The 27,893-nt window shown below is 42.7% G+C and overlaps 1 protein-coding gene across 1 annotated transcript in view; it reads right to left on the reverse strand.

Annotated features, from left to right (window-relative positions):
- The window catches only part of fhod3a (formin homology 2 domain containing 3a), a 68,162-nt gene extending 43,538 nt beyond the window's left edge, over positions 1-24,624 (reverse strand). The window contains exons 1-3 of the mRNA XM_073463371.1: positions 24,460-24,624; positions 18,566-18,675; positions 15,042-15,109 (exon numbers count right to left, since the gene is read on the reverse strand). Of these exons, the coding sequence (XP_073319472.1) occupies positions 15,042-15,109; positions 18,566-18,675; positions 24,460-24,624 (343 nt within the window). The remainder of the gene's footprint in view (positions 1-15,041; positions 15,110-18,565; positions 18,676-24,459) is intronic.
- Positions 24,625-27,893: the final 3,269 nt, after the last annotated feature.

Genomic DNA, 27,893 nt, shown 5'->3' on the forward strand with positions numbered 1-27,893 from the left:
GCCGGCCGGAAACACGGTGAGTGGTGCTGGCTCAGGCTTGTGTGAGCTGACCAATCAGAGCAGTGTGAGTGTTTGGGAGGGGGGCCTTAAAGAGACAGGAACTAAAACAGAGCGTCTCAGACAGAGGGGGAATGGGGGGCAGTGCTGCTGATGCGTCTTTTTGAGCATTAAATCATGCAAACCTATTCTAGTAGTAACCGAAAATAAAATTATGAACCTGAAAATGAGCATAAAATGTCTCCTTTTTAGCATAACTAAAATCATTAGAAATCAAACTAAGTGAAACAAATGCAGCCTAATATTTTTCAGGATTGTACAACTGTCTATAGGTCAGGCGGGGTGGTAGCGGGTCACAGCTGGTGGTCCTGCATTTAAGCTCAGTTAGAACCGCTGACTCGTATTTCTGGAGGATTTCATTGCACCCCTCTAAAAAAGCCTCCACGCGGCTGTCTGGGCCAATCAGTCAGTTGGCTCTAAAACTATGTCTTCAGTGGGATCTAAAATAAAGAAGTGAGAGGAGCATGAGGTGTAATGGCACGCTGGAGAGCTTCATTTAATCCGAGGAAGTCTTTCCCCTCTCCGTACTGGTACCACGCTAAATATAGATGGGTTGGGGTATCAAACATACTGTAACAAGCCGAGATACTGTGTTCATACAGTGCACTGTATGCTGCCTTGCAGCCCCATTTTAAGTCAAGGAAATATGAAGTCAACTAGATAAGACAACTCAAGTTATTTCCAATGCAGCTTCACATGTCAGGAATGTTTTTTGTCCCTGGCTGATCATTGAAGACAAGGACAAGGCAGATTTGTTTTCATTTGTTTGAAAACAATTTAGTGCAAAACCAGCTGATGCACTAATAATGGCCCTGACGCGTCTGCAATTACAGATGAACAATGCAAGTATTCAACGCAGGGAAATGCATTTCTTTATGGATGGACAGAAATGCCACCAAAAGAGGGGGAGAGAAATTAAAGGATAAGTTTGCCCAAAAATCTAAATTCAATCTTTATTTACTCATCCCAATGCTGATAGAAATTTGGGTGAAGTTTGTGAAGTCCTCAAAACATTTCTGGAGCTTCACAGCAAAACAGAGTTGCAGCATTTTCCTAAACAACTGAAGTAGATGGGGACTTGTTTTGAAACATTATAAAACAACCGAAACTCCCCAGGTAAATGGCTTTGTTTTTATGCTAACTTCCTGTTGCATACAGTGCATACACAATCTTGTTCGAGAATCTCAAGCTGTATTCTGGAGCAAAAACAACAGAAGGAGGAGTTTCTCAAATACATAAGAGGTCACGGACGTTCCTACAGAAATGAATGGACTCTGGTTGACTCACATACATACACAGAGCTTTGTGGAAAAGAGACATAAGGGTTTGCATTTTGTATCAGTACCCATATGTGAAGGTACGTTTGGGTGGTATTTCCTTCTTGTGCGCACACATGCGTGGAGTGGCATGTCCATTAATCTGTAGTTAAAAGAATAAATACTCCATCAATCTGTCATACTGGAATACAGTTTGGACAATAATGCATGATTTCAGTCTCATGTCAAGTGAAGTGAAAAGGAAAAGTTGGCAGGCAGCAAAGGCCAGACTGTGCAGGACAACTCAGTTATTTTGTGACTGTCTATTTTTTGTCTGTTGGTCTTGGCCTACAGTTTGAGTACTGGAGGCCGCTGATGGTACAGATGACGATAGAGGCCCCATGAGCTCAGTGTGTGTGTGTGTGTGTGTGTGTTTGTGTGAGAGACAGAGAGAGAGAGGCAAAGAGAGAAAGAAAGGGAGAGTGAGACCTCCAAGGTTTTACTGTGGGATTCATGAGATTTGAAGAATGGCTATGGACAGAGACAGAGATTACACCAGGTTCAGCAATGACACACACACACACACACACACACACACACACACACACACACGTACCCACACTCAGGCAGATACAGTAAACCAACAGAGGCCTAAATGCAAACGTACTGTGAAAGGAAACACTTGGGAGTAAATGAAAACAAACGTTTATATGAACGCCATAAATCCACCCCTGTGGAAACAAACGGCTGCTGTATTTTAGAGTTAACACACTGATATACAGGACATGCAGCATACCAACATACACACCATCACACACACACACACAGTTCAACATCTCCAGACTGTAACCTTGAACCCTGATGAAGGACATCAGCTGTGAAAGAAGCTCAGAAGCAGATGTCCTCAGGAAGGAAACTTACTGCCACACACACACACACACACACACACGCTCACAGATATAATATGTACCAACACACTCCAAGACCAGAACGAGCCCTGTGCCCTTCATGTGCCCCCGGCACCTCAGAATTAGCCCACAAACACAAACACACAGACAGGAATAGTCGCCCACAACACAAACACATATAACCAGACACACTGTGTTATCACGGCGATGACAAGCCTGAGCCCCACAGACAGCTACAGTGCTGCTCTATATTCACACACACACACACACACATAAACACATGGACTCGTCAGTTACTACACTGTATCCATATGGACAGTAACAACTCATAAATTCACATCAATATTCTAATATACTGTACACTATTGTACTGTATGTTTGTACTGTAAAATGTGTTTTATTGTATCTTGTCTGGATATTAAGTTTACACAGTGTAACTGTGAAACAGGCCTAAAGCTTTATGTAATGAAAGGCTCAATTAAAGGCCTGATCAGAAACAAATAAAACTGCATCGGGAGATAATTGCATGTGCTTATATTATTGTTACTTCTGGTGTTTCTCAACACAAGCCCCATACATTACATCAATGCTGTAGTTTAATGTCCTTATTCACATTTTCCTCCAATGCTCAGGGTGGGAAACTTGAATGTTGGGAAAATATAGTGCTGCTGTGTTCCAGCGTGCAAGTTATGTCAACGTCTGACAAATTGCTGTCATTTTTACAACTTCCCCATTGATCAGAAAGTGAAACAATGATGGACAGTGAAAATCTTGAGGCACATTCGGCCATATTTCAAGGTAAAACAACATATTTGATAACTTGTAAGCTGCGGTAAGTGTTCAACAACTTCCTAGCTAACATTACCAATTGATTGGATCCAGTGTTTTTCACTTCCAGGTTAAGAAAAATGACTCGAGATATGTGCTGATATTTCTGAATTAATTTTGGGCTTTCCGAATCGTATCACATCAAAACAGAATCACATCAAACAGTAAAGTTAGCTAGAACATGGATGAATGCTAACTTAAGCTGTTGTCTAATGGAAGCCAATCGATTATCAAACCTGTTGTTTTACCTTGAAATATGGTCCGATGTCCCTCCGGATTAAACTATCTGTTGTCTTTACAGTTCCAAATCAATCAGGAAACAGTGAAATGATAAAAATGTGTCAGATTGCCTACGTTTAAAGGACTTGCGGCCCAGAACACATCAGTATGACATTTGAGCTTCCTACCCTGAGTGTTTCCAGGGCTTCCAGGAAATCATAGCTTCCAACCAAGAAATAGTCCAGCACATATTGTAATCCTTGTTATAACCTGATTGCGTCATTTTTACACATCGTTTTTTGTATGAATTAGAAAAATGAAATATAACTGCTGGCTGTCAAACTCTTCCTTTAAATTCTGAAGAACAAGGCAGCCAAACTTTGGAATGATCAATATCTTGGTTATCGGTAACTCTTTTATACTCTTTGTATTTACTTTATGTCACAGAGTTTCTCTGTAATTGCATTTCATCTGCGATGGTGCATTGTTACAAAGTGTGACCTGATTTTTTTGCAGCGTGCAGCCGGACACAAAAGCTGATTGTGGGAAATATTGTGGTGTTCAATCCCACATACAAGTGAGCACGTGTGAAACAAGCGTCCAGTGTTTTCCCTCGCTCTCCCCTCACCCTTTGTCATTCAGTTTCACCCTCTCTCTTTCCTTCTCTTCCTCACTCACTTCTCACGCTTGCTGTGTCATGTCATTGTTAACTGACTGGATTCACTGGGCATGTGCAATGCCAGACGAGCAGAGAAATTAAATGAAACCAGAGCTTTGTATCTGTGTATCTTCTCGTTTTGTCCCTTTTAAAGAGCTCCGATGATTTTGTAATACTATGTAATAATGTGGCCAAGCCAAATTACCATGTACGGGTGGTTTAAATGCCTAAACTGCTCTTTTAATGGCCTTGAAAATACAATTTGGCAGTTTTTTGATAAACAATCATCCAAATAAATTGGCTGGATTGAATGTGACAAAAGGGAGCCTGACAAATAAGAAAAAGGAAGACAGATATAAAAAAGAGAAAAGGCAGACAAGGCAGAAACAGACGGGGAAACCAGAGTAAGACTAACAGCAGCCTGAGCGAGTAAACAGAGAGGATACTGGAGGATATGTGCTGCTTGCTGAGTGGATTAGCCAAGTGAAATCTTGCTCTGACTCATACCACACTTGCCTGTTATTATACTCCTCCCTTGAATGTTTGTGTGTGTGTGTGTGTGTGTGTGTGTGTGTGTGTGTGTGTGTACCCTTATTTCTGTGTGTGACCCTGATATGATATGCAGACATGATGACATATGACAAAAGCTACTGTATACGGGCGTTATGAGACAGTTAGGTATATTTACAGACAGAGAAGAGACCGTATCAGTTCCACTCTTCTGAGACTATATTCTGTCTGTTGGTTTTGGTTTACAGTAGGAATGATGATAGGGGGCCCATTAACTCAGTATGTGTGTGTCTGTTTGGCTGTGTGAGTGTGTGTATGAGTGAGTGAGTGAGAGAGAGGAGTATGACAGATAAGAAAAAAACCTACAGATTACAAAATTTTAAGCTACCTACGTCTGGGCCAATTGGGAAATTAACCTGCTGACAAACTGAATGGAGTAAAGATGTACTGTGTAACACCTTGTAAAACATTTGTTGATGTTGGACTTTTAAAATAAAATGCTGGGGGATAGAAGCAACGTTAGGTTTTTGTCAGTCCAGCCAAATTTTCTCCAAATTTAAAGGTGTGATATGTAAGAACTGGCCACCTTTCAAATTCTCAAAATAAATAAAGGGCAGCATGTCAGCAGAGTTACTGCTAACTGTAGCTGCAGTTAGCTAGTTAGCTCAGTTAGCTGTGCACCTAGCGGTCCAGACTAGGGGAGTGCCAGTGTTTAGATAGCTAGAACAAGATATTTGGACCAAGAAGTATCTGTGCCAGCTGGTTAGCATGCTAACTTCAGTAGATATCACTGCAACACATTACACAGATCATCATCTTTTTCTTCAGAATCTGTTCATAATGTTAGTTGACCTCTGTTTGATTTATCTTAAATTCTTACATATTGCTCGTTTAAGCTGCCAAAGAATCCAAAATAGGGTCATATTAGAGTATAGCAGAACCGCAGTGAGCTAAACTTAGTAGAAACACCTCATTTCTCTTTCTTTCTTTCCTCACTCTCCTCACCTGTAAGTCAGCGGGCCACGGGGCTATGACATAACTCGTGGAGCTGCCGGCCAACTACTGCTGCTGTCTGGCAGGTGCATTTCCTCCTCGCTTTGTTTTTCCCTTGTGTTTCCTTCCCTAAGTGATTCACCATTTCCCTGGAAATCATCCCTCTCCCCGTCTCTCTCTCTCTCTCTCCACACATCCCCTAAACCCATCATCTCTAAAACCCAGCGGCTGGAAAAGATGCCAAGCCCGCAGATTCTCCAGTGTGTGTTCTGGATGTTTAGCTTGTGGTAATTGTAATGTTTTATTGCATTATGTAATAGCTTCAAAATGATTAAAACAGACCAGCCAGGGGTTTGTGCAGGCGCACTGGGTTGCATATATGAACAAGCCCAGACGTAACGCTCAGACGCACACACTGCAAAACACACATGGTGATATATTTCTTACTTTCTTCCAGTAAGTGCACTGAGGATTGGGAGAGCAAACCCCAAACAGCAGCGAGCTGTGCCACAGCACAACAGTTGGGCTGCTCATGTTTGTCAGCGTAACTAGAGCCCAGGGAAAACCCTGCCACATCCACAGAAAGCACATAGAGAGAGGACCCACCACACCACCGCTGATCACGGTGACAAGAGAGACGCACAGCTGCCACATACAGCTGGATGACACAGCAAAACAGTAAATCCAGAAATAATCACATTGTAGTTTTACTGCATGGTATGGAATTGTGAAGCAGAAACATGCACAGTTGTTATTTCTATTTGCTTCTAGGCTCACAGCAACAGAGAACATAATAACTTGGTTTAGACTGGAGTAAACTGTAAGAAACCTCTTTACAATTAAACCCCTTTTAACTGGACAAAACACAGACTAACGTCCACTAACAGCTTTTGTCTTCAGTGGGAAAGGGTACAATCAGCATTTATTTCCAGTATTTTCGGCTTCAGCTCCGATCAACCATGATGGAAATGTAACACCCTGGTGGACACGCTAATTTTCACCCCTTTTTCAGTGCAATGCTGTGACACGCCCCGGTATTTGCGGACATTAACGTGTAAATAGTTTTACATCCATCTATATTCAAGTGGCACCCTGACATTGTTCAGTTAGCATTGACTTTGAAATTAAAGTAAAATACCTTAACGTTAGCTGTGGTTACATGAACAACATTTATGCAATCTGAGTGAAATCCTTCTGATTAGAGAATTTAACTTAACTATTCACATGGACGCAAAATAAAGTGATTAGATAAGACTTGTGTTTACATGCCCCAAAGCCTTTAAGCAGAATAAAACTTTTCCAACATGTGTTAAGGAGTTCAGCCTGCTGTGAAGCATCTAATCTGCCAAAAATATAACAGAAGAGATAAAAGAAGTAGTTTTTTTCAGCCTTTGGCTGAGGCGTTCAACAATGCCTAAATCTTTTAATCGCTGAGGAAAAAGTTGTACCGGCCACAGATCAGTTCTGTTTTGCTACTGCAACGTCCCTCCTGGAAGCAGTGTCACCACGTGTGAAGCTAACACGCACAGAAAGAATATATTTAAATAATATATGATAATATAGATTCCAAACAGAGACAGAACAATCACTTAATAAACTAAATAAAACAGATTTAAAAAACATGCGTATAAGCATTGCAGTTGGTGTAAAAAAAAGGCTTTAAAGACAATCTGAAAGTGCTACTGCAGTAGAAATGGAGAACAGCTGCAGGATAGATGCATCTTACAGGCTTTTCTACAGCAGCTACTGCTGTAAAGTTACTCCACCACTTCCACCGCTCTACACCTCCATCCCTAATGCCTCATCAGCCCATCTCTCCATCTCCCACAGCAGTAACTAAGGCATGACTCATGTGGGCGCAATGCTCTCAGTTGCTCCTCAGGGTCTCAGCTGCTGGTGAGGGTAGAGGGGAAACTATTTGAGTGATTTTCTCGTTCCTTCGTTCTCTCTGTGAAACACAGATAAAAAAAAAGGAGAGGAGGGCGTCTTGTACTTTGAATGCATAACTGCTGATTTTTGTGAAAAGAAAATACAGACACATTAACATACACACACAATTGCACAGAATATATCACAGCTATGCACAGATAAAACAGTGACAGAGTGACAGATCTGAACTTGCCTTGAAAACTATTCATAAGCATTGTAAAATATCCTTGTTGACTCACACACGTGCACACGGAGAGATCATAAGACACGACCGTTTGAGCCAAAGCCACAGGTGTCGGTGAGAACAAAGAGTCATGGACAGTGTGTGAAGCTGAGCAGAGTAAATATAGATTTAGAGGCAGGCCAGGAAAAGAAAGAAATGCTGGCGTTAGACAAGAGGAGAGCAGGGTGTTTGAATGAAACCAGTCAGGAGACTTGCAGGACAAACGGGGACAAACGGGCAAAGTAGACTAATAGAGGATGAAGGAGAAATGATGCCGGATTGAAAAGTAGTTAAAACATGTTGGCTTAGGTTAGATATAAGAGGGCAGAGTGTCCGCAAAGCCATAAACTGTCTGGACTTTTACGACTGTACAGCCACAGATGTCCAGTACCAATGCACCCTCCCAGCTTCCCCATTACCCAACATTATCTCCCTGTCACACCATGCCATTACCAGGCCTTATCTCCCACAGCGGGGGGGACTCCAACACAGTAAATCGCTGTTCGAACCAGCTGTAGTCGTCTCGTTCTGCAGCATCTCAAGGCCAGACTGCTGTCACTACCACCGCACCCCCCATCGCTACAGCAACACTGAAGAGTGACTACAGCTTTAACACTCAGGACCACCATGTCAGTAAGCCCATATTTATGGAGATTTTGATTTGTGTAACTCTCACTGATGCCACCAAATCCTCAAAATATCTCTTTACAGAATGTAAATACAGTTACTATAAACCCTCGTATATATTCAAAGCAGAAAAAAAAACACTTACTTAAACAAAAGTATGTATTATCAGTTTTTATTTTAATATTTACAATATTAATGAGGTAATAATACAAACTCAGAAATATTTATTTGTTCCATAACTGAATAAACAAGCTGTTCTGGGGAAAATAAGGCCCCCAGAACACTGTTTGAAGCTAGAAAGCTGGCAGGGTCCACCACACACAAACAAAGTAAAACAGTATGAAACTGTGTTGTCCTTTAAGGTCAGTTCGTTTATTCAGTTTATTCAGTCATGAAAACAAAAAGTTTGATTAGGCATGAAATTACTTTCTCCTTAAATTAAAATTCCTTGCCAAAAACTACACAATGCACCTTTAAAGTTGAGCTAGTTTTAACTACCTTAGATATTGTTAGGTAGTCTCATCTACAGCTGTCCTGTGAGAACCACGTAGCTCTAAAAAGCCTCAAAAACAGCCTATTTTCAGCTTTTTGACATTTTCCACCTAATCCACGGGGGGTACTTTATTGAGCTTAAGGAGTCAGAGACAGTTCTCAGCACATAAAGGAAAACTTAATCCTTCAGTTTATCAGAAAAATTCAAATTCATAATCATCAAATTTGAAGATACATGATGAGTATGTAGTAACTAAAGCTGTCAGACAAATGAAGTCGTAAAGTAAGTAAAAAGCGAAGTCTATGATGTAGTGGCGTAGAAGTATAACATAAATACTTAAGTACAGTACTTCAGTATTGGTTACATTCCTCCACTGATGAGGACAAGCATATATGGTAATAGTGAATCCTGTGGTAAAAAGGAAAGTTGAGGATTAATACGCAGACAGAGACACAATCTTCAACTCTGTTTTATACAAGCTGCAAATTTGTTATGTAACAGAACAACCACAGAAAATCAAAGCAAGTCAACCTCCACTCCACCTCAACCTCCAGCCCCCGCCTCTCCCTCACAGTACTGCGGGGGGTGATTAGAGACGGATAATTGGGGCGCAGAAATCCAACAGTATAGAAGCCAAATTTTTTGAAAAAAGGGCCAAATTCCAGAGCTGAGTGCCAAAGGGATTGAACAGGCTCCAAAACACATGCAAGGTCTTTTGTTCTGCACTCCAGCTCTTTTGTTTCACCTGCTGTACCACTCATTACAGGGAGCTTTACCTGTCAGATAGCATAGCCTCTCTATCACTTAAACTGTATTTAATTACTGCATATCCTTTCACTTGAGGAGGGGCTGGGAAATGAGACCACGTGGGAAACAAAAGCTCTGGGATTCTGAAAACACTCTGGTAAGTCATGTGCAGTTTAACAGTTTACAAATGCGAAAAGTATAGTTTTTACTCAGCAAGTGTGGGTTTATACTGTATGTGGTTTAACCCTCGATCTTAAAGGTCTTTCTCACTTCATCTTTCAGTTCATTAATTTGTTTATGAGAAAACCCAACAAAAACTATTCATAAGCAGCTGTATTTTGTATTGTATATGTTATGTTGGTTAGCAAATTTGAGCTAATAATGATTTACTTTCATAGCATCGTTCTGGCCACAGCAGGCAGCTGTTGTAGCTCAAAAGCTCAGAAAAACCGACCACAAGCTACCTGCCCAGCATCAAAAAGCAGACGGACAAATTTAGCAAGTATCTGTTGAACACAGTGCAGCATATGGCTGTTAATCAGCTGGATATTTCCCTCAGGAGTTGGTGGAGACCAAAACAGAGCAGAAAGAAGATGAATGTTGGACTCACATTCACCAGGTGTCCAGAAACACGACTCCAGATGGAGCTAATGTTGTTCCATATCTTTATTATCTGGCATCACTGTCAGATCAGATTTTACCCTTTACAGGCACACCTGTTAATTGCAAGGTATCTCAAGTACTCATGACTGATTATCTGTGAAATTTGTTGTGTATTGTCTGGAGCTACAGTACATCAATTGCCCAGACCAGTGTGTTGAATCTATTTATTGTGAGGTGATTTATGATACGATGCAATACGGTATGGTACGGTACGTTAGGATGCAATATGATATAACAATAAAACTTTATTTAATAGTAATGACCATGAAACATATTACATAATATCCACAGATACAGACCTTATGGAACAGTGGACAGCACGAAAAATGTTCAATTGCACACAATTTCTTTTACAAAAGGCTGGTTGCCACGGGATTTACTGAGCAGATTCATGCTCCCAGGAGGATGAACCATTTCTGTTTTGGAGCACTGCCTTCAGGCCAACAAGTCAGCTTTGCACATAAGCCATCTCATAAAGTAGTTGTCACATTTCCATCAAATATGCTGATCAAAGTCATGCTTGGTTTGTGTTTTTTTTACAATAGTAAGGTAGCCACAGAAAAAAATGCTCCGGCCCCTTTGTATTACTTTATGGGCGGATTTTCTTTTGGTGGAACAATTGCACGAGTTGAGTTGAGCCCTGGCATTAAAATGGCTAAATCCCCGCCAGAAAAAAAGGTATCAACTGTGAGCTCAGTTGCATTCGTACCATTAGCAACTAGGTTAGGGTTCAGGTACCTCGCACATTCAGCATGTAGTTTGCTAGCTCGGAGGTTGACGTCTCCTGTAGCACTGGGGTTTCTGAGAACCGTAACATGCAGGTAGCAGAAGGGGCAGAGAATGCAACTTAAAATAGGCAGCCAATGGCAGGCTTATACCCACAGTCTACATCCAGAGAGTCTGACTACAGATTACAAAACCACATAATGAGGAATTAACTATCTAAAAGATAATTGTTTTGATGCCTTCATATAGTGGGATGGAATAAGCACTGAATTCCTCCTGGTAGAAAGCAGTTTAGCACAGTTTTTAGACAAAATGAACAGTTGTGCAACAAGAGATACGTTTCTATCATTCCTTGTAATATCTTTCACCATTATTCTCCACTATTATCCTCCTTCATCCCTTTAATCTCCCCCTCTCTTCCTGTGACTCTCACATTTAGTGAGTGGAGGTTCAGCACTGTGCTGCCTTCCTCGCATGTTTCTGTGCTGTCAACACTTTCTAAAGATAACACCTTCACTTCACCCCCACCACCCCTGAGCCACCTCACTCCACCAGTCAGCTACAGTCCACAACAACTCTGCTGCGACGGAAACGGCTAAAATTAACCCTTAAACAAGGGGTTCTGATTGGCAGTCTGATGGGACTGCAGACCACGGGATCCACCAAGTGAAAGGGAGGAAGTAAAGGAGAGAGGGCACTGAATGATAGAAGAACAAATGACAGAGAGATATAGAAGTAGATGGGAGAAATGATGAGGCCAAAAGCTGAGGACACTCAGGTCACCTGCCCTGCATAAAAAAAAAGATAAATTCCTGTAAAATTGACCTCAATCTCCTGGTGGGAGTCACGCAGTGAAGAGCTGGATCATTAAAGTACCACGAAGGCCTCTCCAGCGCAGACACATCACCCACAGAGTAGTGCTTACACCAGCAGTTAACGTTTCAGTTTTGCTGACCATGCCAATGTGCCCTCCTTTTCATATACAACAGAAAAACTCATTAACTCACACACATTATCACACCCTCGCTCACACACACATGCATCACAGAGCATCCTTAATCCGAAGTTGGCGAGCCTGAATGTAATTCGATCTTTCCGTTAGCAGGAGTGCCAAGAAATGCCAAGAAGAGCTGCGTTTCATAGAGTTAGGCTCGTTTGTTCAACCTTGTGGCCCTGAAAGAAGATCAATGAGCGACTGAAGGAGGTCGCAAACTCTAAGATCTCCCTGATATTTGACCTTAATACAATCAAATCCTGATTCTTGTCAATCAGAACTGAAAGCCGGCGAAGCCAGTAAGATTAGGAAACTGGAAGGAATTGATCCTTTCCTGCATTTCAATCACATAAACCAAATACTTCTCAAGCTTGGCACAGTCGGCGATCCATGCATTTAATTCAGTCTCATGACCCGCAATCCTGCTATACTGGCCAACTAATTGTAAGTTGCAGATATTTGATTTCACAAGCGGTTTGTACCCTTGATTGTGACAGACTTTTCATTTAGTGGAGTGGTATGCTGACCACTATTCAGGCGATTTGAAGGTCAAGGCCTCGAAGGATTAGAGAGCGTTAAACGGGCAGATGAGTGGAAAGCTGAACCGACTCATTGAAGCAACTCTGAGAGGGGGTTGGAAAATGGTCAGTGGACCTCTAAAGTGAATGGATCACTCTCTCGCTCACGCTATCTGATTATACTGTACGTCTGTATAATGCAGCAGAATTACAAAGTGCCACTCCGGTTGGGATCTGGTCGCTGCCCAGCATCTGTGCCATGCTGGATGAAATCTGGATTTGTGGTCAATGTACTCAGCAAGCTCTGTCATCAAGCTTTGGCACTGGGCAAAATTAAAGTTTCACTCGAGCCCTTCAAAAGGAAATGCATCTCATATGGTAATGATGCCGCCTTTTTTAATAAAAAAGTTCTGCTTTAAGAAGTTGTTTTTGTTTTTTAATTATGCCGCATGAGACATGCAAATATAGCCCGATAACCAGTTTTCTTCAAAGCAAGATGAGCCATGGGAAGATCCCTTATAAGGGTCTGTTTGTGTGTGTGTGTGTGTGTGTGTGTGTGTGTGTGTGTGTGTGTGTGTGTGTGTACGTGCGTGTGTGTGTGTGAGAGAGAGAAAGATTTAGCTTACACTACTTCACACTAGATTCACTCAGGCATTTGCGTAGGATGTGTGTGTTGACATGCAATATACTACGTGAATGATCACAGTTCACAATCAACTGTTATATCCTAATTAAAGGGTAACTCCACCAATTTCACACATTAAAGTGCCTTTACAGGTCACGGGGGAATTTTACCGAATAAGTAAAAAAGCAGTGTAAAGCTTTTTGTGGCTCCAGAGGAAGCTGCTTGTAATCTGATGAATTTCCTCCTGTGATGTCACTTAGTGGTTGAGTTGCATTGTGGGTAATGTAGGCACCAGGTTTCGAAATACACTCCTATAACACTGTTGGACTTATTATGTACAGTTAAAAAACAAACATTCAAAATCGATACAACAGAACCAGCAGAACCATTCCACACATTCTTTTTCCTTTTCAAAAAAGCACCTACATTACCCACAATGCAACTTAGACACTGAGTGATATCACTGCGCTGTAAAAAAATACATTATTTCACATATGTAAAGAATACATCATAAATTGAGAAAGTGTTTCTTTTTTCTGTACACTGTGTGCACGTTTTCTCTCCTTAACACCGTTACTCCCCCTCCGAGTGACCCTTCACCTCATCACGTTCTCAACCAATCCGAGGTACTGATTCTAGGATCCAGATTTAGCGCCGCTATCACTGGCATGGAGAATGCTAGCCATGCAGACACAGTCACAGGGGAAAGGAGTGAGGAGCACGGACCCAGAGGAAGGAGGGTAAGAGAGAGTGAGGTGATTATAATGGGTGCACAGAGACTGAGCTGCAGACAGAGAGCGGCCGGTAAAGACCCTCGTGAGACACTGAACACAGAAAGAAGAAGAAGGAGTACATAGCTCGTCATATGACTGGGCAGATGGCCAGCTTACATTAAAGATCTTAGTAGATTTGTTTTTCTGGATCATTTACACAGCTATTGTACATTATACGATCAGTCAGCAGGCACCATCTCTGAGTGAGAATAAGAAATCCTGTCACAGCCGTAAATGATAAGTGGCCAGTTCTGTTAACTGTGTTAGATATGAGTAAAACTGACACTTTACTGAATATTACAGCAAAAGATAAGAGTCCACAGCAATGCTAGCAGCTACATCATGTTGGTGATACCCTTGGGCATGGAGATGCTTTGCGCAAATTATGTCTCCAATGTTAGTTTATGTAACCATGCTAACATTGGCTAATTAGCAGTAAATACAAAATACAGCAAAGACTGATTGGAATCCTTTTTTGTTTTGCAGGTATTTGGTCAAAATTGAGAGTTAAAGTATCCGGGAGTTATTTCAATTGATTAAATTAAAGGGACCAGCCCAGGATTCTTTTCTCACCCTTTTTATCGTTGTGAGAAATGTTTGTTAATTTCTCCGGGAATGTCACATAAATGAGTTTGATATGATGAAGATCCCAATAAAAACATTCCTCAACAAAATGGAGATTATGATTCCATCGGCATTGTGTTGTTGTCCTCGTGGTTTGCTGTCACAGATCTGCTGATCTCAAATTATGGTTAAGCAGTTATGGGTGGTTACAAGTGATACAAATACTGGATTAGGCTCGACTGAATTAAAGGGGACTGCTGGGCCTCGGAGGAGTTTGGTTTTATCGAACAGGAATGGTGATGGGTGTTGGGAGGCTGAAATGTTTCTCAAAACAATTCTGCTGCATCAGCAAAGTTATGTTGGAGGTTCAAGGTCACTTTTGGGTTGTGAGCCAATGATCTGCTCTGCATGTATGAATGCACCCTTGTAAATCTCTCATTCAGATTCCTTCCTCTGTTCTTTCATTGTAACTTACTTCCCCTTCATGCCGCTATCTTTTTCTTTCACCAGCCTCTCACCTTCAGCCATGCTCACACTCCCACCATTCACGTTTAACTCTGAAATGAGGTTTGACCTACAAGTCGAACCTGCTTCTGAGTGGGAGGTCTCAGGTCTGACTTCAGCATCGACCACATGTAAACCAGCAGTACAATGTCTTCTTAGGCTTGCGAGGGGGAGGGAGAAGCCCATGTTAAACACATAATGCACAATCGCGTCACACAGCACTCACCGATGCAGGCGTGTACGCGGACAGTCAGCTGGGTCCGTAGAATAACGCTGTGCTTCTTCCCTCTGGACCTGACAAAGAAAGAAGCAAACAGAATTATTGTTGATTCAATAATATCTTTATTAATGCAACAGAGTTTATTGTGTAGTTGCTGGACGCTAACTATGGTATCGAGTGTGATTTTCTTGGCGCTAGTGAACTGTAGAGAAACACCCTTCAACAAAAAGGACGTGCATAGGTCCTCTCCCAACTGGCTGCTGCTTTAAAGGCTAAGTTCACCCAATGCAGTCATTATCTGCTCACTCCCATGCTGATGGAAAGTTGGGTAAAGTTTCAAAGTCCAGAAAACACTTCTGGAGCTTTACAGCAAAACATTATTGCAGCATTCTCCTGAAGGAGACTATAATTGTTACTTGTATCAAGAAATAATAAATGTAACAAAAAAATGGGGCAAAGACTTGTTATGATGGACTTTATATAAAGCAGAGGTGGTTGGTATGATGGGAACGATGGAGACAAACAGTAACCTGCATTGAATTTGAGCCCCTATACTGATACACATCTGAGGACAGACAGCAGAGCTGCAGGAGCAGACACAACACACAAACACCTCCATACACTATTTGTGCCATCCCGAGCACACACTGACATCCAGCATATTTCCAGAAGGAAAACAAATATGAGCAACTGAAAGCACGATGGTGAGCACTCTCGTAACTTGTGTTTCTCCAGTCTGTGTAGGAGCTAATCACTGACTTCCATCACTGACATGCTGATAGCATCTAGGGAAAGCACTGCTGCGATAACACACACCGCTGCAACACACCGTTACACACAACATGCAGTGAGGATAACACACACACCCAAACAACAGCCCAGCTGGCCTCTTATCCTTTTGCTAAGCTGCGTTATCAGCTTTGCTCGGAAATAGAGCAAAATGTTAACACAATGTGCGGAGATGCTGATAAAAACTCTTCGTGCAATTTAATTTCTTTTAACTATCTCTACCTCTCTGATAATGTCTGTATTGTGTGGATCCAGATCCAGATGCAATAACAGGACGTTAGAGTAAATGAGGACTTAACGTGCTGTATATTATTTATAGCAATGAGGATAAAAAGGGATGTTTTGGGGTTAGGAAATGCTCGTTAGATGGATAACAAGCTGGTATCTATAACAAACGGTGTCTCTTTTAAACAATGCAAGAGCTCCCGTCCACGCATCTACACCACAAATATGTGTGATATTATCATTTCACTGATTCGCGTCGCTATTTAAACACATATTCAACAATACAAAAACAGACTCTGGCTGCTAAAGCCTGCTCTGAGCGGCCCTCGTCACCAGAGGACCTTGTTTACTGTCAGCTGTGGTGAGCAGCGTCCTGCCACAGCTGGAATCACGACACATTTTTCCGGCTTGGGAACACAAATTCCGGGTGAAAATCACTTTACATCGATGTGGTTGAGAATTTTTCAGTGAAAGGAATTTTTCTAGGTTGTGAAAAGTAGAAAAATAAGCCTTACTTTTTTTTTAATACTTTCTCATATTGCATGTGCACAGTATCCATAAGCCAATCGGCATGATACAGGCAAAATGAAATAAATGCATGTGACAAACAGCTATAAATACAGCACAGTGCTATCACTAGGCTTTTAAGATGTTGCAGCAGCTGTCAGAATCTGCCTGGCTTTGCAGCACAAGTGAAATATGCGGTGTGAGGCTGAGATATTGAGTGTGAATAGTTTATTCATTTTTGACACTATATAAATAGTGAGGGAGGACAAGCAGGGCTTACTCAGAAGAATCCATCCACAACCTTTGTGATGTTTTGCCAAGAAAGGGTCAAACCCAACCCAGTGTGTGATTCATTTCCTACTGTCAGTACAGTACGACCTTGGTAGGGTGACAGACAGGCCTCTCCAATCTAACCAGTTCCCCGAGATCTCAACCACTTCACACACACACACCTCCACTCACCTGTCCGTCATCTGTCACACGGCTTACCAGACGCAAAATAATAACACACGCACACACAGACAAACAAATGCATGGCAACAAGCACACGCAAACAGACACAGCTCTGTTGGACTGCCATCACTTATCATGCTGCGGCCCGAAGACTCCAAACAGATCAACATACCACAACTCTCAGACACAAACACACCGTCGCACGCTTACATTTGCAGCCAGTTAACAGCCGGGACCTCAGTGTGTTTCTCAGAGCTCTACGCAACAATGCTTTATTGTCAAGCCACGTTGAAGGCAACAGCTGAGAACAAAGTGCGTTTCTAAAGTCGTGCCTCAACACAATTATCTAATGTTTTGACGCTCAGCTGGCTAATTCACCACAGATATTGTTACTGTAGGCCTTCATTAGTGGAATGTAGATAATATTCACCTGGTTGTTAAACAGATAATTAGCTCAAGTAACAACACCTGTTCAGCTAACGTTGAGCAACACTGGCTCATATACCACTGAATTTACTTAACAGTTAGCTAGCAAACATGTAGTAGCTAAATGGCCTGGTGTTAGCTGCAGTAGCCTGGAGTACTGTAATCCTAGCCTTGTTTGTTAGCTAACTGTATGGTTTGTTATTTAAGCTGGCTTGCTCGATAGTTAATGTTAATGTCACATACAGGACACAAAAAAGAAGCCTTTCATGCAAACTAACTGCGCTAACTAACTAGAGTTAGTACAGCTAGACATAGCCCTAAGGAGAAGATAAACATTAAACCAATGAATTTACATAACAGTTAGCTAGTAAGCAGGTAGTGTTAGCTGTAGTACTGTAAGCCTACTTGTTTGCAAGCTAACTGCATGGTTTGCTAATTTAATTAGCTTTACGGCTAGTTAATGTTGGCCTACATACAGGAAACAAAAACTAAGCTATTCATGCTAGCTAACTGTGCTAACAAGCTGGAGTTGGTGCAGCTAGACGTATCACCAAATGTCTCTAATAGCACTAATGAGAAGACAGGATACAGGTGGTTTAGCACCTTTGTCTGGTAATTCACGAGCCCATCGCCCATTTTCAACTTCTCTTATTGTCTCAGAGAGAGACACCAGCACTGCTGCTGGGAGAGTTAAGCGACCGAAAATACTTCGCAGCAGTGCTGTTACAAAGAGTTGACAGGTTTGCGAACTGTGAAATTTTGTCACAAAGAAGACCAGAATATCAATTATAGTAAAAACACAGTGAGAGACGAGCTGTAGCCGTGGAAGGAAGGAAGGGGCACATCTGTCCCGCTTTCCAGACTGCTTCATACTTTCCGTGAACTTGTGCTTCCAAGAAATCCACATCCAGCAGCTTGTGATTCTTCCCATTTTTATAAGAATGGAGAAACTCGGAAATTATATGTGTCTGTGTGTGTGTGTGTGTGTGTGTGTGTGTGTGTGTGTGTGAAAGAGAAAGCGAGAGAAGGGGCAAAGAGACTCATTACTTTGCCTCAAATGGTCAAAGTAGTTCTGACAGTGAAGAGCATATCAGTCTGTTTCTAAGGGTATTTTTGTGAATCAGTCTCACCCTGTGTCATCCTGCTGAAAACCCTCCAGCTCGTCCCTTTGCTCGGCCAGAGAGGACTCCAGATCCAGATAGGTGCCATTGTGGGACAGCTGCAGCGTACAGTCATCAAGCTATAAGAAAGAATTAAAACTCTTATTAATACAAAAGTCTTATATTGAACCAGACCTGAACAAAGTATTGTATTTAACTGGCTTAAACAAAACTAAAGGGGGGCAACAACTAAAGCAAAAGAGGATTCCGACTTCAAATTGGCATTTATACCTAAATTAGGGATGGAAAATGTGATGTGTAGCATGTGAATTTTCCCTGGCCAGACTGTGATGTGCGTACATGAACCACCCGCAGGAATGACATTGGTCTCCGGGCTCGCCATTTTTTAATACTCCCTCACCGTGCCCCTGCATGTGTTTCACACCCTTTTTTTTTTTTTCAAACAATTTGAGCCCGTAAAATAAAGCCAGTTTACGGGGGGAAAGGATCTGAACACGAGTGTGTACAGTGATCCGTGAAAAGTGAGAGAGCCATATGCGCTGCGGCTCTGCTTTTGGCATTACGAAGCTGTTAAGGGAATTAACTAGTAGAGACGTAGCAATAAAGGCTGCAGAACATGAAACCAGAACCAGAGGGTAACACGGAGAGCGAAAAAGAGAGATTTTAGTGCATATAAATAGCAGCTGTGAGGAAAAATGACACTTAGATATTGTTTTAATTTTGTTCGATGTGAAGCTACAGCACATTTTCCCCTCTGAGCAATCACAATCATTCCCAGATACATAATCTACATAACAGTGTGCTTTCTGTTTTTCAAAGATCAATCCTGAGCCATCTGCGATCGCATGTTCTGAGGTAGCACCTACGTCAGAAGTGATCCACTCTGCTGTGCAATGAGAAGCCCTGCTGAGTTTAAAACCAGGTGCACAGTAATATATCTGCACACTCCTGGCATTGATGTTTATGAGTACAGTCACAAGTTGATGGCAGGTGCGAGCGGCCGTCCCAGCTACAACTCGTAAAAGCTAACGTACATCGGCGCGTTATTGTTCCAATCAGCTGGGAGCTTTGCACCTTATTGTCAAAGCTTGCGTATGAATAGGTGAATGAGATCAGAGTCATGGGTTGATTTAGCATTTAGCACCTCAATGTTACTGATAGGCCTAACCTAGCCTGGCCTCTGGTGCCCAGCCAAACGACAACGCTCTCTGACAAGCAGAGACCGCAGATCACAAGACCTGCTGCTGCTGCTCTCTGTCCGTCCCTCCTTCTCACTCGGAAACAGAGAGAGAGACAGACTGTCGGATGGACTCACAGCATAAATATAACCGTGCTATATTTACTCTGCACCGGGGCAGCATGCACACGGGAGCTCAAGGGTGGGTGTGTTCGCAGGGGCTGGGAGTTAAAGGGGGGGTGGGGGGCCATGCCAGGGCCAAAGTGTTACAAGGAGAAGCCGACCGTCTGCCATGTTGCAATGAACTCTGCAGCGCACCGCTAACTTATCATCGAGGAAATCCAAAGCTCAGGGCAAGAAGTAATGCACCGTAAGAAATCGAGGTGACTTTGGGTCCTGCTCCAGTTTCCAGCCCACCCCCCACCCCAACAACATTAATCCATCTGTGCAAAAACAGCTAATCCGCAAAGCAAAACACACAGTTATCAGACGCAACACTTGAAATATAGGTTAATTAAAATTCCAATTAAAATGTGTCAAAACTGTATTTTCCCAGGAAGACCACCATGAAAAACACAAGGAAGAGGAGAAATAAGTTAGAAGAACGTACGTGGACTTTGAGTGGACCTTTCAATAAAATAAGAAGCTAAGTCTGACATTGCAGCACATGCACAGTGAAAATGCCAACATGCTGAAGTTTAGTAGGTGTAATGTTTACAAAATTCACCACCTTGGTCTTAACTGTTAGCATGCTAACTTTGCTAATTAGCACTAAACACAAAGTACAGCTGAGGCTGATCGGACTGTCATTATATTAAAAATAAAACACATAAGGGGCATCATATATGTACAGCTCGGGGACGCCAAACTACCCTGGTGTTGTTGCAGACTGGACTCTGCAGCGACTCACTATCGCCTTTCAAGTGGCATTACAAGACAGAGCGGGTTGAGGCTAGCTGGTTAGCATGCTAAATCCGGTAGATATCTTTGCAACACAATACACAGACATCTGTGAAACGATGTCAAAACTATTATTTCTTCACATTCTGTCGATGATTTTAGTTCAATTCAAATTCTTCTACACATTGCACCTTTGAAGAGATTCATTGTCCGGGAACCATTGACGTCAATGCAAAACTTTCTGCGCCAGTTCATCCAATAGTTGATGGTATATTTCAGTTTAAATTAGAGTTAGGAACAGACCACAGGACAAACCAACACCGCTACCCACAGAGCCTGCCTGGGCCACTAGCATGGCTCAAAATGAGGGCTGGGCGACGAGGCCTTGGATTAATATTGCAATATTTTAGGCTAGGACAAGTAGACAACAGTCTGGTGGGTCCAGAAAAAGGACATCACTTTACTCTAAGCAGCCTTTAAACCCAGGAAGGGAGACAGTGGAGGGCTGAGGGGTTAATCATGTCTTGTCCCACTGCCCCGGTTTTTATGTCACTCTTGTTCCCAATCTGTTGGCATTATTCAGCATTGACACTCCAACATAACAGCGCGTCTTGTCCTTGAGCGAGGCTTTTTTAAATGTCTTTGAAAATCCCCGTATTTCTATTCAACACCACCTCCAGCTGCAGCTCCCTGCTCTCTTCAGCTGCTCCGTTTTATCTACACACATTACTCAGTCATACAAATACTGCTCGGACAGCGAGAAGCGAGCCCCGGGCCGTCTCTGTAACACAACACGTTAACAGCTCGCCCTCCAAAGGGTGTCTCTTTCCTAAAACACTTCGTTTGGGTAATAGTAGTAATAACATAACAAAACACATCATGCTGACGGAGCCGGCAGAGAGGCAGCTCCAGACGGAACCACAAGCGCTTCACACTCAAGACTCCGGGACGGGCCAGGGAAACACTTAGTGGCTAGTATACTTTACACTCATCACACTTTACACAATCAAATTCTCCCCGAAGAGCCGAGCAAAGGGGGAAAAAAAATCGGGGGGAGTAATTACTTCCACGTTAAAACAACAGCGAGCCTGCTGGCGATCACGGCGGGTCGACAGTTAACAAAGCTCTTACGTAACTTAGACGACGAGTCTTTAAGAACTTTTTTTGGTGTCGGAGTCAGAGCCGCAGAGGATCAGGCTCTTTGAAGAGCGTGGAGGAGGGTGTGTTCAACATGGCTGTTAAATCTCCCAGTGTTGCTTTAATGGGAGCCCTTCGGTAATGAAATAAAAGTCGAGCTGTGAAGTCTGGGCTTTGTTGTTTCTGAGGGGAAAAGGGAGTTTTGCACCGCAAGACTGTCGCTGTTTGACTGATGGTGAGGCTTCTGCACTGGGCTGGACATCTATGTGTCACTGAAGCAACATTATGTAACTTTTTCACATTAAAGGGGCACTATGTAAGTTTTAGAGAAGAACTGAAAACCCAGAGTTTTTTATATTTAAGATATCAATGAGGTAATGATACAAACTCAGATATATTTATTGTTTCCATAACTGAATAAACAAGCTGTTCTCAGAGGAAAATAAGGTCCCAGAACACTGTTTGAAGCTAGAACGGTGGCAGGGTCCGCCACATATAAACAAAGTAAAACAGTGTGATATTGTGTTGTCCTTAAAGGTCAGTTTGTTTATTTAGTTTGTTTAGGCATAAAAAAGATCAGTCAATGAAGATCTTTCTCACATTGCACCTTTAAGATAACAGCTTCTGAATCCTGTTGGTGGTACAGTGTCTTGTAACAGGGTGAATGGTGTCTTAAAAATTCAAAATTTAACTAAAATTATCAACAGTCAAAATAGTATCAGTCGGTATATATTATCTCCTGATGTAAGCATGCTAACCAGCTAACCGCGGCCCATCCTTTCTAGTGATACCACCCCTGGTTTCCAGTCAGCACCGCTAGCTGCATGGCTAACTGAGCTAACTACTTGTTTAGCCTGTTTTAGTGTGGGTTCATTTTTAGGAAGAGAAAGTGATGATATCTTCTGTGAGAGTGAAAAAAAGAAATGGTTTGGATAAAAATGACACACACACACACACACACGCACACACACACACACACACACACAAACACAGACACATAAACCAGTGATGCCCTGATTTAGCCCTGGCAAGTTAGCCTAACCATTTGTGTGTGAGTGTGTGTGTGTTATGTGTGTTGACGTGTGTTTGTGTTTGAGTGTACGAACTGGTGCATGGTCAGAGAGGTGGACGAGGAGCTGGAGGAAGAGGTCAGGAAAACCGCGGCAGCCAAAGTGAGGAGAACAAAGTGTTGCAGGGATCCAGGGCCCGGCCACAGGAATTCTGGGACAAGTGACCTATACTTTAAATGCAGCCCAGCCAGCAATACACAGAGCTCCACCATCACAACATAATAATACAGTAGGCTTTTCTTTAGAGACGAGCACAGAAGGTTAGGACAAAACGAGACAAAGGAAGACTCCGGAAAGTGTCAAACTCTCACTAGTTTTAACATTTTCCAACAACACTCGAGCTTTTTCAAGGCGCCAACTTTCAGATCTGTGACGGTCTGACGGGCCAATTTGCACCAGTTCAGTTCCATCCCTATAATCTAAGCCCAATATCCAGTTGCCATTGCGCACAGTCTTCCTCCTGATGCGAACAAAATTGCAAACACCAACGCATGCTGTGCCATCTGCCCCGTGTGTAGGTTGTAATCATAAGCTTTTCTGTGCTGCGGGCCATTTTTCATTTGTTCTGTGGCTTTTAAAGACGGGGCAGCGAAAGATCTACTCGGTCTGGAAAACCGCTCTGCTGTTCGACGCTGGTTGGCTGTCGTGTGCCAGCAGTGGAAGCTCTCCCTGTCTCTTCTCTTTCGTTTCTCACTTCCATTTCAGCTCGATCATCCATACAAACAGAGGCACAGGACTAAGGTCACATAGTATCTGCTCCACTCGTACGGCCTCTGTGGGTGTGTTTGTGTGACTCAACCTCGTCAGTGAGGAATGTGTCGATGTGTTTTATATTGTGGGTTTGCTTTAAATACTGAAATCCGCTAAGAATGGACACTTTCCCCGGCTCGCACACCCATCGTAATCTGACACTTGACACTTGATCAGCTCTGATTCAGGCTCTTCGCTGGGAGCTTCACGACTGGCACTCGTAGCTGAATGAGGCAACTCAGGATATATCCAGTTGCACTGATGCCTTAACACACCTGTCACTGTGACTCGCTAAGCAAAACACATCAGCAAATAAGAAAGGATTCGCTTTGAGGAGGGGGGTGTACGTCTCATCTCTCTGCCGTTCCACAGAGAGGTCAGAGGTGAGAGTGTGCTCCGAGGTTTCTCTGAGACAAAGCTTCTCTCCCGATGGAAAAATGTGCACAAACATGGGATTAAATGGGGATATTTCAAGTGAGATCTGTGTTTAATGTTGCCATGGCCTTTGAGGCAAACATTTGCAACCTCTGTCAGTCCTCCGGCTGGAGAGCCAATCAGTTGTGCTTGCATGTGTTCTCAAAATAGCCTCTGAATGGTGGGGATGGAAGTTTATTTGCAGTAGGCTTGAAGTGAAAAACAGTCTTAAAAGTGGCAAAAACAACCCGCTGCAGCCCTGATTTAGAGCTGTGTGTTCAAAATGAAAGAAATCCTGTTAAGATTGTCAGCTCTTGGAGGTTTTTAGTGATCTTGTCTTGCTTTACGGTGGAATATATCACTCTAAAATTCACATATTCGCCCATTTATCACATATTTCCACATGTCCACATAAGTTAAGTGTAGGACTTGCAGATGTTCCCTGGTGATCCTACCTTGTGTGGGGCTTTGAGGAGCCGGTGGACGCCTGCTAACTGGTTGATGAGGGGGATATCCTCTCTGAAGGTGTACAGCGGGGGTCTCGTCGGTTCTGGGAAATTGGTGCTGTTGAACGGATCGGTGTCGTCTAAGAACTGAACCCTGCAGATAAACGTGGCCATGGTGCCTCCATGCAAGTGGCTCCTCTGAGGGGGCAGCCCGGTTCAGTGAGAGCCGTCGCAGCTCTGCCTCTGGCCGCTGAGCTGAGCTGAGCCGTGCGCTCCTCTCCTGGTAACGACAAACAAACCCGGGTATCCAAGCGCGCCCTGTGCGCAGCAGCAGCCGGTCCTCCCGCAGGACGCACACCGGTAGACGGACTGAAGGAGAGAGAGGGGAGGGTTGATGGAAGCACACAGGACAGCGGCTTCTCGCTCTGGCTGTGCTCGCCCTGATGCCGCTGTGTTATTCTCGGAGAGGCAGGTGGCCGGTGATAAAGGGGAGGCGGCGGGCGGACTCCAGCCTGCTGCTGCTGCTGGAGAGTGAAGGATCAGCTCAGCTTGGGACAGCCGGTCTGCTGTCTGTCTGTCTGAGTCCCAGTAAATCCTCCCCCCTCACCCCCACCCTCCCATATCTATTTCCCCCTCTGCCTCATCTCTCCCTCCCTTCAGATCACTGTCCCCGGCTTACCACTGACTGCCTCTATCAAAATGAACTGCGCTAATCCTATGAAAATATTGAGAAAATATGAGCACATAAAGTAAAATAATAACCCAGGATTCCATTTGGACATTAATTTCAGAGAGCTGTATATAAACCATAAAGTAATCATGATCATAATATCATAATAAACTATAAGTTATATTCATAACGCTATTTAATAAAAAGCCCACTGAATCAATGTGGTCAAACATGATGTATAAAGTGTAAGTGTGGTGTAAACTCACTGTAAGTCTACATCAGAGCCACACAAAGATAATTATTTACTGTTAAGAGTTTTGCTGCAAGTTAAAGCGCAAACCTGACCAATGGCGACCTCTGGTGGCCAAATCACTTAAATACAGGTTGTGCTGTAATTCTGTCTGTTTCAATTCTGCGTACTTGGACCAACTGATGGGCTTTCTTTCTACAGAATATTAAAGTAGTTGTCGTTCCTATATGGGGTCACTATATAGTAAACTGACTGCAACAGGCACTGTCGACTTTTGTAGGAATTTCTGTTCACAAGACTGAAAAAAATAAAATAAAAATAATTATGCCTCAGGACATTTTCTGATCATGTGTTCAAATTTAAAGGGACAGTTCTACATATTTTCCCTCCTATCTGTAGTTCTATTTATCCACCAAGATTGTTTTGGTGTGGAGATATCAGCTGTAGAGATGTCTGCCTTCTCTCAACTGGAAGGCACTCGGCTTGTGGTGCTCAAAGTGCTAAAACAATGCATCTACTCCTCGGTGAGAGGCTAGCTAACTAAATAGGTATTTTTGTTTACGTAATTAAAAGAAAAAAATCGTAACCATGCTACTCAAAACAATCCACAGAATTTGTTGTGAGCAGTTTCACCACACAGAAAGAGGCAAGAATCTACTCATGGATGATGATCTCCTCCGCCATTATTGTTTTCACCTCGCACTGTCACAAGTAGTTACACTTCTTTCTGCGCAGGCATATGTTGACAGGGGGACAAATAATTACACAGCACCACAAGTGCCATCCAGTTACATTATATTCAAGAGAAAGCAGACATCTCCTCGGCCAATATCTTTTAATCGCAGCAGCTCACATAAAAAACCAATCCAGATGGAAACAGCACTACAGGGAGGAGGAAAAATATGTATTGTTGATATTGTGGTGAACTGTACCTTTAAACACAGTGGCATATTATAAGAGTGGGAGCTCTTTAAATTTTCCTTTACTCTGACGTGTAGTCTAAGATTTTGCCTTTTAGAATGACTCATCCTCTAATCACAGGGTCGGTGCTTCGATCCCCGGCACCTCCCATTGGTCAGGCCATTGTTTTGTGTGATGGTAACTTGCAGCCGTTGGTGTGTGAACAAGTGAAGCGCTTTATAAAAGCAGTCCATTTACCATTTACTACATCACTGGGCCATTTGTCTGTGTACCTGTAAACATCTGTGTGTGTGTGTGAGCAAAATCTGTTGTGTAGCATGTAATTCAGTCCCTGAAAGAAAACCAGTGGAGATGGCCTCATTGTTACCACTGGAGGGGAGACAGACACTTCATTCAACACTGATAAACCTAAGTTAAAAACACATCAAGTAAAGTGAGTAAGTAAGTAAATATAAAGTACAGAAGACCCACACAATGCTGGATGTACAGCCCCGATAGCCCAAGTGCTCTGGTGGTCACAACTGCTGCGGTTTCTTCAGTATTGCAGCTCATTGGTGAACTTGATATCAACATGATCTGAACAATGATTTACTTGACATCATGTATCACCAGTGGTATGTTCTGTCACAGCACCAAAGTACATGTTTTTTTTTTATTTATTTAGTTGTTTTGACTTAAGCAAATTATTCTTCTGCCTGTTGTAACAGATTTACAAGAGGTTCTTAAAACTTCTAAAAAGGTTGCTTATTAACAGTTCATCATGCAAATTCACTGTTAGTGTGTGTGTGATCAAATCCACAAGATGTTATATTAAATGGTCACCTTCAAAGCATGGTTTGCATGATTTGGCACACACTGTACCTGCGTGTGCATGGCCCCAAAGATCATTCAGACAAATCACATTAAGAGATAAATGTAAATGCAAAACTCAGTTGCACACACCATCAGAGCTGGTTCTCCCTGACAGCCAGCAGCATTTCCACCAAGGAAGCCAGCCTGACACTTTGTGTCTGTTGGCTGGATCACCGCTCCGTTCAATTGCAGTGACTCCAGTAGAGGGTGACAGTGTACCCTGTTCAAGAGCTCAGCCTTCACCTCGAAGTCTGTGTTTAACTGTGTGTAGTGGAATTCACAGCTTAGCGGGAGCTTTTTGGTGTCCTGGTCTGTTGTTGTAACCCTCCGCCCTTTGACCTCTGACTTAGTGGCAGTGATTTCCTGTACAAAACTCACATTTATTACAGCAGGTCAATGGCAACCCATCCAGCTGTTAGACATTTTAGTGTGGACCAAAGAGGAGGACCAACAGAACAACACTGCCATACCTAGAGTAGCACGGCAATTTACTGTTTAAGAAAAAAGTTATCTCTATGTCAATCCAGAAAACACAAGGAAGTGTGTGTTCAAGACATGATGGGTTCAATTAATTGAGGTTTATTTGGAATATAGCCTATAAAACCAGGCTGTTCGCTACAAACAAAGCAGTTTTCTCTGTTTTTTAAACATCTTAAAGGTCATTTTCACCCAAACAGAACTACAAATACTGTAGCTCAGATTGAGAATGGCTAAAGGTGACAAAGCAGCTAACACAATGTACATTGTACA

The sequence above is a fragment of the Pagrus major genome, chromosome 3 (genome assembly GCF_040436345.1).
Source record: "Pagrus major chromosome 3, Pma_NU_1.0".
Taxonomy (NCBI): domain Eukaryota; kingdom Metazoa; phylum Chordata; class Actinopteri; order Spariformes; family Sparidae; genus Pagrus; species Pagrus major.